This window comes from Aquarana catesbeiana, linkage group LG01, assembly GCF_042186555.1.
Source record: "Aquarana catesbeiana isolate 2022-GZ linkage group LG01, ASM4218655v1, whole genome shotgun sequence".
In the NCBI taxonomy this organism is placed as follows: domain Eukaryota; kingdom Metazoa; phylum Chordata; class Amphibia; order Anura; family Ranidae; genus Aquarana; species Aquarana catesbeiana.
In genome coordinates, this window is record NC_133324.1 from 336001090 (window position 1) to 336016083 (window position 14994).

The 14994-nt window shown below is 42.4% G+C and overlaps 1 protein-coding gene and 1 non-coding gene across 5 annotated transcripts in view; both read right to left on the bottom strand.

Annotated features, from left to right (window-relative positions):
• Positions 1-5973: 5973 nt before the first annotated feature.
• LOC141124995 (U6 spliceosomal RNA) lies at positions 5974-6080 on the bottom strand. Its single transcript, XR_012241306.1, has one exon. It is a non-coding gene; the product is annotated as a U6 spliceosomal RNA (small nuclear RNA).
• A 195-nt stretch (positions 6081-6275) lies between these two features.
• Positions 6276-14994, bottom strand: part of LOC141145217 (uncharacterized) — a 67352-nt gene continuing 58633 nt past the window's right edge. For 3 of the 4 annotated variants that reach the window (XM_073631740.1, XM_073631725.1, XM_073631717.1), the window contains exons 9-11: positions 13181-13267; positions 11287-11315; positions 6276-6880 (exon numbers count right to left, since the gene is read on the bottom strand). In XM_073631740.1, coding sequence (XP_073487841.1) covers positions 6647-6880; positions 11287-11315; positions 13181-13267 — 350 coding nt within the window. In that variant the 3' untranslated portion in view covers positions 6276-6646. The remainder of the gene's footprint in view (positions 6881-11286; positions 11316-13180; positions 13268-14994) is intronic. The other variant, XM_073631733.1, reaches the window with a different exon arrangement.

Here is a 14994-nt window from a genome sequence, read left to right on the forward strand (position 1 = left end):
ATAATGTTATTTATTAAATGCAAAGTACTAAAGTTGGTGAACTGCTGATAAGGTCTGGCTCACTGTGTAGCCAAGAAAAAAGTCACAGTCATTTTTAATGAGTAGATATTTTAGTTGTATATTCCTTCTCTTTTCAAAGGCTAAGGTCACTTTTTTTCTAAATCCAAGCTTCCCTGTGTACCAATATACCATTAATGTATAGTTTTCCCTGTATTCTAGAGCAAGTGTTACCTTGTTTGTTCTATAGAAAACTCCTCCATGACTTCCTGGCATCTGTCCTTTGGGACGTGAAGTAGTTCAGCAGCTGACCTCATTAACACACACCCTGCACCTTCCTTACCCCCGAGGAGATTGCTCCTGCTCACCTCTGCAGTTACATGCAGTCATCAGTGAGCACTGTTTGCCCTGAATACATATCCAGTGTCTTCCTCTGCTGATCGATCCTTTTGTATCTTACCTTCTTGTTGCATAGATAGTTAATTTGGCAGAGTGTGCAGGAGCTGAATGATTACATTGGAGCCTATGTGGAGTAGAGCTGTAGTATTTAAAACAGGAGAAGTGTGTACCTCGTAGTCTGTTAAGTTCATTATACACTATACATTCTGATTGTACAATCTCCTTTAGATCAACTATGTAGTGCAAAGGCCTGCCTGACTGGATACATAATGATTGGATAGATAGGTGTGTCCTCCTATTATATAGTTTTGGTAAATCTAAAGTAGATCGTATGGAAATTGTACAATCAGATTATGCGCTTCCACTACACTAGGTGTGAATGGGGCCTGAAAGTGAAATTGGTGTGTTTTCACAAGAACAATGACAACTGAGTGTCTCTATCCACCCCCCCCCAAGTACTTGTATAAAGCTGGCCATACACTAAGCATTCTGATTGTACAATCTCTGTACAATTTCATTTAGATCAATGAAAACTATGGAACAGGAGAACCCACCTAAACAATCTATTCAATTTGTATCAAATCAGACATGCCCTTGCACTACACAGCTGATGGTAGATCTTAAAGACATTGTACAATTAGATTGTACAGTGTATGGCCACCTTAAAGGAAGACGTAGAAAAGTAGGTGAAAATTATAAAAAAAGAGGTAGTATAATAATGAGGCGGGTGTGGTCCAGGGGGGTAAACACACCCTATTCTATGATGCAGTAAGGTAGTGCATGATGGGTTTTAAAGTTTCATGGCTAGCCACATGATGCTACAGGAAGTGATGGGCTCAGAAAGCATTTTTTTAAATTTTGAACAGAAAGGTGCAGATTCAAAGCTGCCATGGACTAGGCAAGTGAGCGAAAAGCACTTAGGGTCTGGCTTGGGCAGAAAATACATTTAAAAAGGCTTCTATTTATTATGAACAGTAAAATTCTGCCTGTAATGGCGAACTTAGCCTTTAATTTCTTGTTCTGTGCACATCTCTATATTTAGAAAAAAGATTGTGGTCATCTTCTAGCACGAAATGAGAACGTCTAGTTTCAGTAAACTGACCACAGAACTTGTATATGGCAGAACAGATAATTCAACAACACAATGAGTTATTTAAAGCCTAAATCTAGGAAAATTTAAGAAAATTACAAATCCTCTTCAGCAGTGGGGCTACCTCTGCACTTCAATGTCTAACTGCTTGTTTAATTCTGGGGAACAGAAAATCTGTTTTACTTACCTGATCCTCTGCTCCACTGGCAGAGGGCACTCCCCTATGATCTGGCAGTAGACTTTCAAGTCCAGTGCAGGACTATGGGCCCTGTTTTGGTCTTGATGGTGTCAGAGGGCATAGTGGGCATGCTAGATTTAGGGGAGAAAAGGTTTTGGTGTCAGGTTTGGCAGCTTGGAAAAACCTGCAGTAGCAAAGGATTAAGTAAGTAAAAATGCTTTTTTGTAGTCCCCTACACATACATGAGTAATTGACAGTGTGAGGGCAGCCCCACTGTCACAGAGGAGATTTCGTTTTTCCAGAGATAAACTCTAAAGTGATATTAAACCCAGGAGCCTGCATTCACTTTATCTGGTACCTCACAGTACACATAACATGAAAATGCAATTATTTTAGTAATTATAAACTGCTAAATACCTTTTCTCATCAGCAGTATATAGCAGTCTGGTGACTTCTATCAGTGTCCGGACGAACACTGGTTAAAGCTTGTAGGGGGAGTTTTCATTCTGCTCTGACTGTCCTATGAGGCTGAAGGACCCCTGGCTTCCTGCTGATTGGACCTGTGCTGATTATATGCAACCCCCCCCCCCCCAAAACAAACAAACACTTTCTAGCAATACATACCAAACTAATCATGTGCATAGTGCCTCCAAGGCTCTGTTCAGATAGATTGGGGACAGTAAAAAAAGAGGAGGATCAGAGAAGACAGGATCAAACAGCCTTTTTACATAATGCATAGGATTAACCTCTTAGGTTCCACAGTGAGTATAATTAGCATGCTTTACTGCATATACAGACTGATTTTACTTTTTTGGGTTTAGTACCACTTTAAGTTCATGTTACAGTTGAAAGGCATCTATATGGTTGGAATGCTATAGACCCTGAGGATCCTATACAACAAATTATACTCAACTTTCAGTGGATCCACCGGTGCAGCTAAAAGTAGCCCAATGTGGCGGCTGGTGCTCCATTTTTTGGGGGAGCACAAACAAAGCCCCAACCAACCCAATCCCCCCCCCCCCTCCGTCACTACGCAATATGGCCTACAGATAGTTAGATGGATAGACAGACAAATATACAGGCAGATAGACAGATAAATAAATAAGACAGGCAGATAGATAAATAGTCAGACAGACAGACAGATAGTTAGATAGATATACTGATAAGTAGACAGATAGATAAATAGACAGACAGATAAATAGATGGGGTGGCACCCGTGCGCCCCCTATGGACGGGCCGCCACTGGTAGCTCATCATTTTTATAGTAAACGTTGCTTTCCCACATTTCATTTGATTCATAAAGTTTGGACTACTGTCCAACAATATACCTCTCACGAGGGATATACTCAATATATGCCCATATGGAACAACCTGCGATTATCTGAGGTAGAGAAACTTGAAAACTTTTGAAAAAGGGGCAGCATTGTGCTTCTTAATCAGCTTTTTCATAATGAGGTTCTACAACCATTTAATAAACTGGCAGAGAAATACCAGCTGTCTAACAAATTATTTTTTCAGCATTTGCAGCTGCAGCATGCTCTGCAGAGTCAGGTAGCGACTTTTCTAGTAAAGTAGAATCCTTCCTTAAGTTTAACTATGGCAGTAACTAAAAGATACTCCGCACAGCGACGTATAAGGGATATACAGTATCTCACAAAAGTGAGTACACCCCTCACATTTTTGTTTTATCTTTTCATGTGACAACACTGAAGAAATTACACTTTGCTAAAATGTAAAGTAGTGAGTGTACAGCTTGTATAACAGTGTAAATTTGCTGTCCCCTCAAAATAACTAAACACACAGCAATTAATGTCTAAACCGCTGGCAACAAAAGGGAGTACACCCCTAAGTGAAAATGTCCAAATTGGGCCAAAAGTGTCAATATTTTGTGTGGCCACCATTATTTTCCAGCACTGCCTAACCCTCTTGGGCATGGAGTTCACCAGAGCTTCACAGGTTTCCACTGGAGTCCTCCATGATGACATCACAGAGCTGGTGGATGTTAGAAACCTTACGCTCCTCCACCTTCCATTTGAGGATGCCCCACAGATGCTTAATAGGGTTTAGGGCTGGAGACATGCTTGGCTAGTCCATCACCTTTACCCACAGCTTCTTTAGCAAGGTAGTGGTCATCTTCATAGGCGTGCGCACAGGGTGTGCCAGGGGTGCCTGGGCACACCCTAATCACCCTGTGCTGCACAGATTTCCCCTGCTGCTTGGCTGCTGAAGAAAGGGACTGGGGAATCTCTGTCTCAAAAGTGAGACATCGGGGGCTGGTTTAGACCCCCTGATATTTCACCAAAGCCCCCCAATGGGGCTCGTAAAAGATTGTAAAAAAAAATAAATACATTATTGCAAAAAAAGTTGTAAAAATTAAAAAAAAATTGTAAAAAAGTAATAATAAAAAAATAATAAAAATAAACTACTAACACTAATCTATGCCCTACTGACACCAACCTCTGCTCTACTGACATTGTCCACTGCTCTACTGACACTATCCACTACCCTACTGCTATATATATATATATATATATATATATATATATATATATATATATATATATATATAAAATATACACACGCACACAGATATGTGTTTGAGCTTTGGGGTGCACACCCTAATGCAATAGACTGCGCACACCTATGGTCATCTTAGAGGTGTGTTTGGGGTCGTTATCATGTTGAAACACTGCCTAGCGGCCCAGTCTCCGAAGCGAGGGGATCATGCTCTGCTTTAGTACGTCACAGTACATGTTGGCATTCATGGTTCCCTCAGTGAACTGTAGTTCCCCAGTGTCGGCAGCACTAATGCAGCCCCAGACCATAACACTCCCACCACCATGCTTGATTCCCACCTCCACCTGACTGGCTTGGTATCAAGAGATCCCCAGATTTTCCACTTCTTATTAAGTGATTAAACAGTACTGACTGGCATATTCAAGGTTTTGGATATCTTTTTGTATCCTTTTCCATCTTTGTAAAGTTTCATTACCTTGTTACGCAGGTCTTTTAACTGTTTTTTTCTATCTCCTCATGGCTCAGTGTCTAGCCTGCTTAGTGCATCCATGTGAGAGCTAACAAACTCATTGACTATTTATACACAGACACTAATTGTGATTTTAAAAGCCACAAATGTGGGAGATTAACCTTTAACTGCCATTTTAACCACTTCAATTCCAGGCACTTAGACACCTTCCCGCCCAGGCCAATTTTCAGCTTTTAACTCTGTCACACTTTGAATGACAATTGCGCGGTCATGCTACACTGTACTCAAACAATTTTTTTCTCATTTTGTTCCCACAAATAGAGCTTTCTTTTGGTGGTATTTGATCACCTCTGCGGTTTTTATTTTTTGCGCAACAAATAAAAAAAGACCGAAAATTTAGAAAAAAAACAAGTTTTTCTTTGTTTCTGTTAAAAACATTTGTAAATAAGTACGTTTTCTTCTTCAATGACTGGCACTGATATGGCTGCACTGACGGGCACTGATACGGCGGCACTGATGGGCACCGATGAGGTGGCAGCATTGAGGTGGCACTGATGAGGTGGCACTGACGGGCACTGATGATGGGCACTTATAGGCGGCACTGATGGGCACTGATAGGTGGCACTGGTATGCAGCACTGATGGGCACTCATAGGTGGCACCGATGGGCACTCATAGGCGGCACTGATGGGCGCTCGCAGGTGGCATTGATGGGTACTTATGGGTGGCACTGATGGGTATTTATGGGTGGCACTGAAAGGTGGCACGGATGGGCACTAATGGGCACTAATAGGTGGGCACTGATGGGCATGGATGGGCACTTACAGGTGGCACCGATGGACACTGATGGGTGGCACTGATGACACTGATTGATGGCACTGATGCCCCTAAGTGTGGCATTGCTGGGCATCACTGCTATATCATGGTGCCAATCAGTGCCCATTTGTGGGCACTGATTGGCACAGACTGGGCACATGTGGATGGACATGGGGTACATACCTGGCCATCCACAGTTGCCCCCTTCCCTGGTGGTCCTAGTGGCGATCCCTGGTGGTCCAGTGTGGTCATCTGAGGGGGGGCTGCGCTGATAAACAATCAGCGCAGACCCCCCCTGTCAGAAGAGCTGCCGATCGGCTCTCCTCTACTCGCGTCTGTCAGACTCGAGTGAGGAAAAGCCGATCAACGGCTCTTCCTATTAACACCCTGATCAGCCGTGATTGGACACGTCTGATTACATGGTAAAGAGCCTTCGCCAGAGGCTCTTTACCAAGATCGGTGGAGCAGTGTGTCAGAGTGATTATTATGATTATTATTTTTTTTTTTTTTAAATATGGAATGCTTCACAAATTTGCGTGTCATCCTTGCGCAGGGGCCATGCTAATCTTCTCTGTATCATTCCAATTTTAGTATATGTGCTGCCAAAGCAAGCACTGTTATTATTATGATTTAAAAAGAACCCAAAAATGTGATATGTGATAATGAATGGCTTCATGTGATTGCTGTCCTTAAATAAAAGACAGTTTTTTGGCATGATCAGTCAAATTTTCAATATTAATGCCAAAATGTCACAATTTCTGCCAGGGTATGCAAACTTTTGAGCATGACTGTATATATGCTATCATGGTGTAGTTGGTAAATTGAATACATTTATTTGTTTTATATTGCTGCCAACTTTATACATGAAGAATGTAATTGTTAATCTACTGATAATTTAAAAGGTCTTAAGTAACAATGAAAGTATAATCTGGAAGTCGCAAAGTTTTTTTGTTTTTTTGTTTTTTTTTTCTTATGTCTAGTGGGAATGTGTTTTATGTTTTAGTCTTGTTGCAAACTGAAAAACGATTTCAATAAAAATTATTTGAAAAAAAAAGAAGAAAAAAAAAGTTGAAAAGAATACTATAACATTTATCATGACTGCTCTGTAATGCTCATCTTTCTAGTACATTCAAACGCTGGGTAAAGACATTTTTTTTTCCCTTTCCTGCAGTTTTCATGAATCAGCCACAGTGATGACACAAGTCTGTCTTGTAAATCGGTGGAATCAAGTCAATTTTCTTTTCAGTTGTGTATAATGAAATAAGTGATGACTGAGGTAGAACTGTTGGAGTTTGATCGATTTCAGAGTACAAATGAGTTTCCTCTAGGTCTTCTCTGTTCCCTGGTATGAAGGGGGCATCTGGAAGTGCTTGAGCATCCTGTAGTTCAGAGGTATTAACTATATGCTCAGAAACCTAAAATAAAAAACAAAGAAATTATATTTTTGATCTTTGGTCGACAAGTTCACTCAATGGGTTCAGTGGATCTACATAGGGAAGGCTTATTAAACAAATTGCAATACTTTCAGTTTTTACTTTCTGTTGTTTAAAACCCCAGTCTGATCTACTTGTGAGATACAGTCTTCAGTGCATCCCTCCTCTACTAGATGCAAGAATAGCAAATGCGTTGAAGTCTCAACCACAGAGCAAGTAAAAGGCTGAAGAGTCATATGTACAAAGCCCAGACCAGACATTACACTACTGGACTACTACACTAGGAGTACCTCGAAAGAGTATCGAAAAACCACATTGTGTGAAATGTGTGTAACAATACTGCTGAAAGTATGCATTGTCTAGAAAACTACTAAAATCATATCAACCAACTTTCTGAAATGTGAAAGAGGGATACCTTTTAGTTCAAAGTATTTAAAGCGGAGTTCCACCCAAATTTTGAACAATATCTGTATGTATTCTCTTCCTTGCCTAGATGCTGACATGCCGTTTAAAAAAATTTAAATTGCCGTAATTACCTTTTATTTTTCTATTCTTCTTTGCACTTCCTGATTCTCCTCCCGTGGGAGTAGGCGTGTTTCTAGCCTCTCCCAGACTCCTGGGAGCTAGTCTCAGGCTTCCCAGGATGCCACTGAGCATGTGCGGGAACGAGCAGTGAATGCTGGGAGCACAGCATTCACCACATCCAGGAAATAAATGGTTGTGGGCTTCAAATGCCCACAATGAAGATGGAAACTGCCTGCAGTGAATAATATAAGTTATTCTTTCCGACGAAATCTGACACAGGCGGACATATTACACACAATATGTGAGTATGTAATGCTGAGAAGAAAAGTTTGTGAATGAACTCAAAAAAAAAAAAAAGGATAGATAGGTGGACCCCCGCTTTAACTAAAACGCATTCTTTCCACATGCCATGCAAAATATACCTACTAAGTTTATGAAACATCCTTTAACACACAGTGAGGGGGATTTACTAAAACTGGTGCACTCAGAATCTGGTGCAGCTGTGCATGGTAGCTAATCAACTTCTAACTTTAGCTTGTTCAATTAAGCTTTGACAATAAGCCCTCGTTCACACTGAGCACGGCTTTCATCTGAACTCGCACGATTTCAAAGCTGCATTTCAGTCCGACTTCGGGGGGCGACTTGAAAGACATCTGTGCAGGTTTATGCACAGATGTCTATTGAAATTGCCCCCGAAGTCAGGAACTACCGATTGGGACGCTCCTATTTCCAGCAATAGGCTCAGATTTTACATGCGATTTGACCTGTCAAATCGCATGTCAAATCGCGTCAATGTGAATGGGGGCTCAAACCTGGAAGCTGGTTTCTGTGCAGAGCTGCACCAGATTTTGCACTTTCCAGTTTTAGTAATTAACCCCCAATATGTAGGCAGTAGATTCATCTCTGCCACCAGTGTTAGTTTTGGCACCAAATTTTGATTTAGTTATAGTCTTTTTACTAAAATACCATTTTAGTTTTAGTCCAATTTTAGTCATTTGCAATTGTTTTAGTCGTATTTTAGTTGACTAAAATCTCCAGTACATTTTATTCAAATTAAATAATTTTAGTCAACTAAAATCAAATGTGTTTAGTTAAATTTTAATGCATTATTTAACCACTTCCTGCCCGGCCTATAGCAGAATGACGGCTGGGCGGTGGTTCCGTTATCCTGACAGGGCGTCATATGACGTCTAGCAGAATAACAGCCGCCGGGCACCCGTGGGGGCACGCATCGCGGCGATCAGTGGTGTGGTGTGTCACTCTGACACACCGCAACACCGATCTCGGTAAAGAGCCTCTGATGGAGGCTCTTTACCATGTGATCAGCTGTGTCCAATCACAGCTGATCACGATGTAAACAGGAAGAGCCTTTATCGGCTTTTCCTCACTCGCGTCTGACAGACGTGAGTAGAGGGGAGCCGATCAGCGGCTCTCCTGACGGGGGGGGGGATTGTGCTGATTTTTTATCAGTGCAGCCCCCCCCCCCGCGAATGCCCACACTGGACCACCAGGGAAGCCACCAGGGATGCCACCCTAGACCGCCAGGGATGCCAGTAAGTGCCCAAATAATGCTAATCAGTGCCCACACATCTTACCAGTCAGTGCCAGTCAGTCAGTGCCTGCCAGATGTCTCCTCATCAGTGATGCCCAGCAGTGCCATCTATCAGTGTCCATCAGTGCCACCCATCAGTGTCCATCAATGCCACCTACCAGTGCCCATCCGTGCCCATCAATGCCCACCTATCAGTAACAATCAGTGCCCACCCGTGCCACCCATAAGTACCCATCAGTGCTGCCTATCAGTGCCAATCAGTGCCGCCTATCAGTGCCCATCAGTGCCCATCAGTGCCGCTTCTCAATGCCCATCAGTGCTGTATACCAGTGCCACCTATCGGTGCCCATCAGTGCCGCCTATCAGTGTCACCTATCGGTGTCCCTCCTCAGTGCCCATCAGTGCCACCTCATCAGTGCCAACTCATTGGTGCCACCTCATCAGTGCCCATCAGTGCCACCTTATCAGTGCCCATTAGTGCAGCCTCATCAGTGCCCATCAGTGAAGGAGAAAACTTATTTATTTACAAAATTTTATAACAGAAACAAAGAAAAATTATTTTAAAAAAAATTGGTCTTTTTTTATTTGTTGCGCAAAAATATAAATGCCAGCAGTGATCAAATACCACCAAAAGAAAGCTCTATTTGTGGGAACAAAATGATAAAAAATTGTTTTGTTGGTACAGTGTACAGCAGTATGACCGCGCAATTGTCATTCAAAGTGCGACAGCGCTGAAAACTAAAAATTGGCTTGGGCAGGAAGGGACAAAAGTGCCCGGTATTGAAGTGGTTAAAATGGATGTAAATCCGATTCATGAAATTTCAGCAGGGCACATATCTCTGCAGTGTTTTCTTATCTCTCTTCAAAGCACTAAGTCCCATGGCTTTCATGTGCTCCATTCGACGGAGATAAAAAAAAGACTGAAATTTGTGTCAGGGAGGTTGCTATAAATAGATTAGCAGACAGCTAAACTATTCACAGAACAGCTCTGATAGTCTTTACCTATGTGGAGAGGGGGTGTGTGCCTTTCCTCCAATCAGCTGTCTTGGCTGTATGCCCAGACTTCACACTCAGTGCTGAACAGGAAGAGAAAATCTCCTAACACAATCTGAACTTTCTAAACAGTATATAAAGCTGAAGATAGATATACATGTAAAACTTATGTAGAGATATTTGTTTCATCTCTGTATATCATCTGAGGCTGTTTACTTCACTGGGTATATGTGAGGGTTTACATCCACTTTAAGCATTTCTATAGAATTTCCAAACTCATACTCCTGGAGTAAAAGAATCTAATATCATGTTATTATAGTATTAAGGTTTGAACAAACTCACAGATATAGATTTAGCCACTCTGGACGGTCTGAGGAGGCCTGTAATGCTGCACAGTGCTCTGGATGGTGGTCTGTCTAGGGAGGCCTGTAATGCTGCACAGTGCTCTGGACAGTGTCTTGAGGAGGCCTGTAATGCACACAGTGCTCTGGACGGTGGTCTAAGGAAGCCTGTAATGCTGCACAGTGCTCTGGACGGTGGTCTGAGGAGGACTGTGATGCACACAGTGCTCTGGGCAGTGGTCTGAGGAGGAAGGTAATGCTGCACAGTGCTCTAGACATGGACAGTCTGAAGAAGAGGCCTGTTATGCATTGCACACAGTGCTCTGGACGGTGGCCTGAGGAGGCTTGTAATGCACACAGTGCTCTGGCTGGTGGTCTGAGGAGACCTGTAATGCTGCACAGTGCTCTGCGACGGTAGTCTGAGAAGCCTGTAATGCTGCACAGTGCTCTTCATGGTGGTCTGAGGGGAGGCCTGTAATGCACAGTGCTCTGGACGGTGGTCTGAGGAGGCTTGTAATGCGCACAGTGCTCTGGATGGTGGTCTGAGAGGCCTGTAATGCTGCATAGTGCTCTGGATGGTGGTTTGAGGGGAGGCCTGTAATGCTGCACAGTGCTCTGGATGGTGGTCTGAGGGGAGGCCTGTAATGCACAGTGCTCTGGATGCCGGTGGTCAGAGGAGGCCTGTAATGCACATAGTGCTCTGCGCAGTGGGCTGAGGGGAGGCCTGTAATGACACTCACATTTTGGATTCAATAAAGCTGGGTTAAATTGCTGTATTACATACATATTATGTGCTCTTTGTAGATTTATTTGTTGTAAATATATCCCTGATGGCAATATACCGCCAAAAGTCTCTGGCAGAATAAAATGAGAAACTAGCTGAGGAGCATCTTCACAGCAACAACATCTTCTCAGGTTACATGGCAACAATGGCCATCTTTTTACTATACAGGTCAAATTGGAGATATGTAACTTACATGTGACATGGCTGTTTGCTTTGTTTTACCTAAAGAAAAAAACAGTTGTTTATTGATTCACATAAAGATCTTAATACTTGTTAAGACTTCTATAAGAATTTGCCATACTCTGTGTTCAGAAATTTGCAATTTTCATTCTACAGCCCAGTGTTTGGAAGTCCATGCTAAAACTAAAATCCCTGCATCTATAGACACCAATGATCTAACACTAACCTCTCTAGTCCTGTAAAGAAAAAAATTTGTATACATACCTTTTGGAAGGCGCTCCGACCAGATCCCACACCGAGCTGCCAGCCGCAGCTTCGCTGTGTAGGAGGGTGCAGAGGACACGGATGACAAAGGAAGCTCCATAGTGACATCATTCCCCATTCATTTCACAGCCGTTGTCGGCCATGTCCTCTGCAGAGCTTCCGTCTCTGGAGATCAGGTCGGATTGGCTTCAGAAAAGGTATGTATGCTTTTGGAACTACTTGTTTTTGGAACTATTTCCGAGTACAAGATACTGATTTGACATTTTTTTGAATACAGGATCTGAACATTGAAGCTTGATTGAGCTCTGTCTTTCCTAAAACTGGACATATACTAGTAGATTTTCAAACGATTGTTCTGGGGATCTGAAAAAAAAGAATTGTTGCTCTACATAAAGAGGCCTAGGCTATAAGAAGATTGTCAAGACCCTGAAACTGAGCTGCAGCATGGTGGCCAAGACCATACAGCAGTTTAACAGGACAGGTTCCACTCAGAACAGGCCTCGCCATGGTCGACTAAAGAAGTTGAGTGCACGTGCTCAGCGTCATATCCAGAGGTTGTCTTTGGGAAATAGACATATGATTGCTGCCACCAATGCTGCAGAGGTTGAAGGGGTGGGGGGTCAGCCTGTCAGTGCTCAGACCATGCACCACGCACTGCATCAAATTGGTTTGCATGGCTGTCATACCAGAAGGAAGCCTCTTCTAAAGATGATGCACAAGAAAGCCACAAACAGTTGATTGAAGACAAGCAGACTAAGGACATGGATTACTGGAACCATGTTCTGTGGTCTGATGGGACCAAGATGAACTTTTTTGGTTCAGATGGTGTCAAGCGTGTGTGGCAGCAACCTGGTGAGGAGTACAAAGACGAGTGTGTCTTGCCTACAGTCAAGAATGGTGGTGGGAGTCTCATGGTCTGGGGCTCCATGAGTGCTGCTGGCACTGGGGAGCTACAGGTCATTGAGGGAACCATGAATGCCAACATGTACTGTGACATACTGAAGCAGAGCATGATCCCCTCCTTTTAGAGACTGGGCTGCAGGGCAGTATTCCAACATGATAACGACCCCAAACACACCTCCAAGACAACCACTGCCTTGCTAAAGAAGCTGAGGGTAAAGGTGATTTGGCTGGCCAAGCATGTCTCCAGACCTAAACCCCATTGAGCATCTGTGAGGCATCCTCAAACAGAAGGTGGAGGAGTGCAAGGTCTTTAACATCCACCAGCTACGTGATGTCGTCATGGAGGAGTGGAAGAGGACTCCAGTGGCAACCTGTGAAGCTCTGGTGAACTCTATACCCAAGAGGGTTAAGGCAGTGCTGGAAAATATTGGTGGCCACACAAAATATTGAAACTTTAGGCCCAATTTGGACATTTTCACTTAGGGGTGTGCTCACTTTTGTTGCCAGCTGTTTAAACATTAATGGCTGTGTGTTGAGTTATTTTGAGAGGACAGCAAATTTAATCTGTTATACAAGCTGTACACACACTTTTTTACATTGTAGCAAAGTGTCATTTCTTCAGCGTTGTCACATGAAAAGATATAATAAAATATTTACAAAAATGTGAGGGGTGTACTCACTTTTGTGAGATAGTGTGTATATATGTAAACGTGAACCCATGAAAAATGTCCTAAACTTACGTCTTATGAAAAGGTAAACCAAGATAATGTTTATCAGGATAAAACTTGTCAAAAGGATGAATATTACATTTAACAAAGATGAAGCATCTGAAAGAAAAAACAATGTTTAGCATGCTGGTTATTTATGGAAAATGATTAGTGCCAGTTGTAGTTTGAAAGAATCAGAAAACCACTCCTAAAGCCACATCTGTATTTAGGGATACATTTTAGAGAAAAAGAGGACCAAAGATGGCCTTAGATTGGACTTTAGAGGCAAAATGGATGAGACTATATAAAAAAATATATTTTATTGATAACAATTAATCATACATAGTGCAAGTATCGAAAGAATTAAAAAACACAAACAATTAACACACGATTAACATGAATTTATGGCGTAACAAAAATGTTAACACCATATAGACAACAGTGAGCCCCTGCGCTGTGCAAAGGTGCATTAACATATCAATACTTAGAATACACTGACGTCAAGCTAGGGCCGTGCCAATTGCAGTGCGACCATGTGACGTCACTTGGCGGCGACGCTGAACGGCGTCTAATCAACTCCATGTGGGGCTACAGTTGCTACCAGGCACAGGGAGCTATAAATAGCCCCCTCTGCTATACTGCATTGTGGTAGATGCTTTCCTGGGGGGGTACACCAGACTACACATCATACATGGTAAGTGCGTGACCTTCATACAAAACGTGAGAAGTGTTATGTTGTATTTTTGGCTTAATAGCCTATATAACAATATTCTCATGTGTTGCCTGTCTCTTTTCTGTTCTAGGCTGTTTTAATGAGCCCTTGGACTGTGTGCAGCCTTATGCCGTGTACACACGAGCGAAATGTCCGACAGAAAAAGTCCTACGGGAGCTTTTCATCGTATATTCTGATCATGTGTATGCCTCATCGGACTTTGTACCTCGAAAATTCTGACGGACCTAGAAATAGAACATGTTCTAAATTTTTCCGACGGAACCAATTCCTATCGGGAAAACCGCTCGTCTGTATGGGGTTCCAACGTACCAAAAACGACGCATGCTCTGAAGCAAGTACGAGACGGAAGCTATTGGCTACTGGCTATTGAACTTCCATTTTCTAGTCCCGTCGTACGTGTTGTATATCACCGCGTTCTGGACGGTCGGAATTTGGTGTGACTGTGTCTATGCAAGACAGCTTGAGCAGAATTCCGTCGGAACTCCATCGTAAAAACCTTCAGAGTTTATTCCGATAGGAAAACCTGTCGTGTGTACAGGGCATAAATCATTTCTGCTAGTTTCAGGAGAGGCTGTCATCCACATCTAGAAGGACATACTTATGTTGTTGGTGAATATATATATCACTAGTTCTTTGGATAAAATGCAGTTCCTGTAGGCTATGTTCATACAACTCCCCCGCCCCCCATTCACCTTCCTTTTTCACCGTTCATCATCTGTGAATGATATCCTGTAATATATTCTACATGAGTGACATTTTTTGAGCTAGTAAGTACAATCTTTTATACATATTTGGTTTTATCTATCCAAGTATTGAGCATTGCTCGGCTTTGAGAGTAATACATATCATTATTTTAACTGTTCTAGCTCATCATACGGTTACTAGTATTGGGAGATTACGTTCCCTTTATCTACACAGTGATTTTTGACATTCATTGTGGAAATTTTCATTTGTGGATGTTTTATGCTGACAAGGTAGTTGTATGTATGTTAAGTGTATGTCCCTCGGATATGACAACAGCTAATGTTTTTTATCTACACATATTGTTACACAATGTCTGATTGATGTGCTTTATTATAGATAGTGAGACCTGTTCTTTCCAACAACCCCTGAA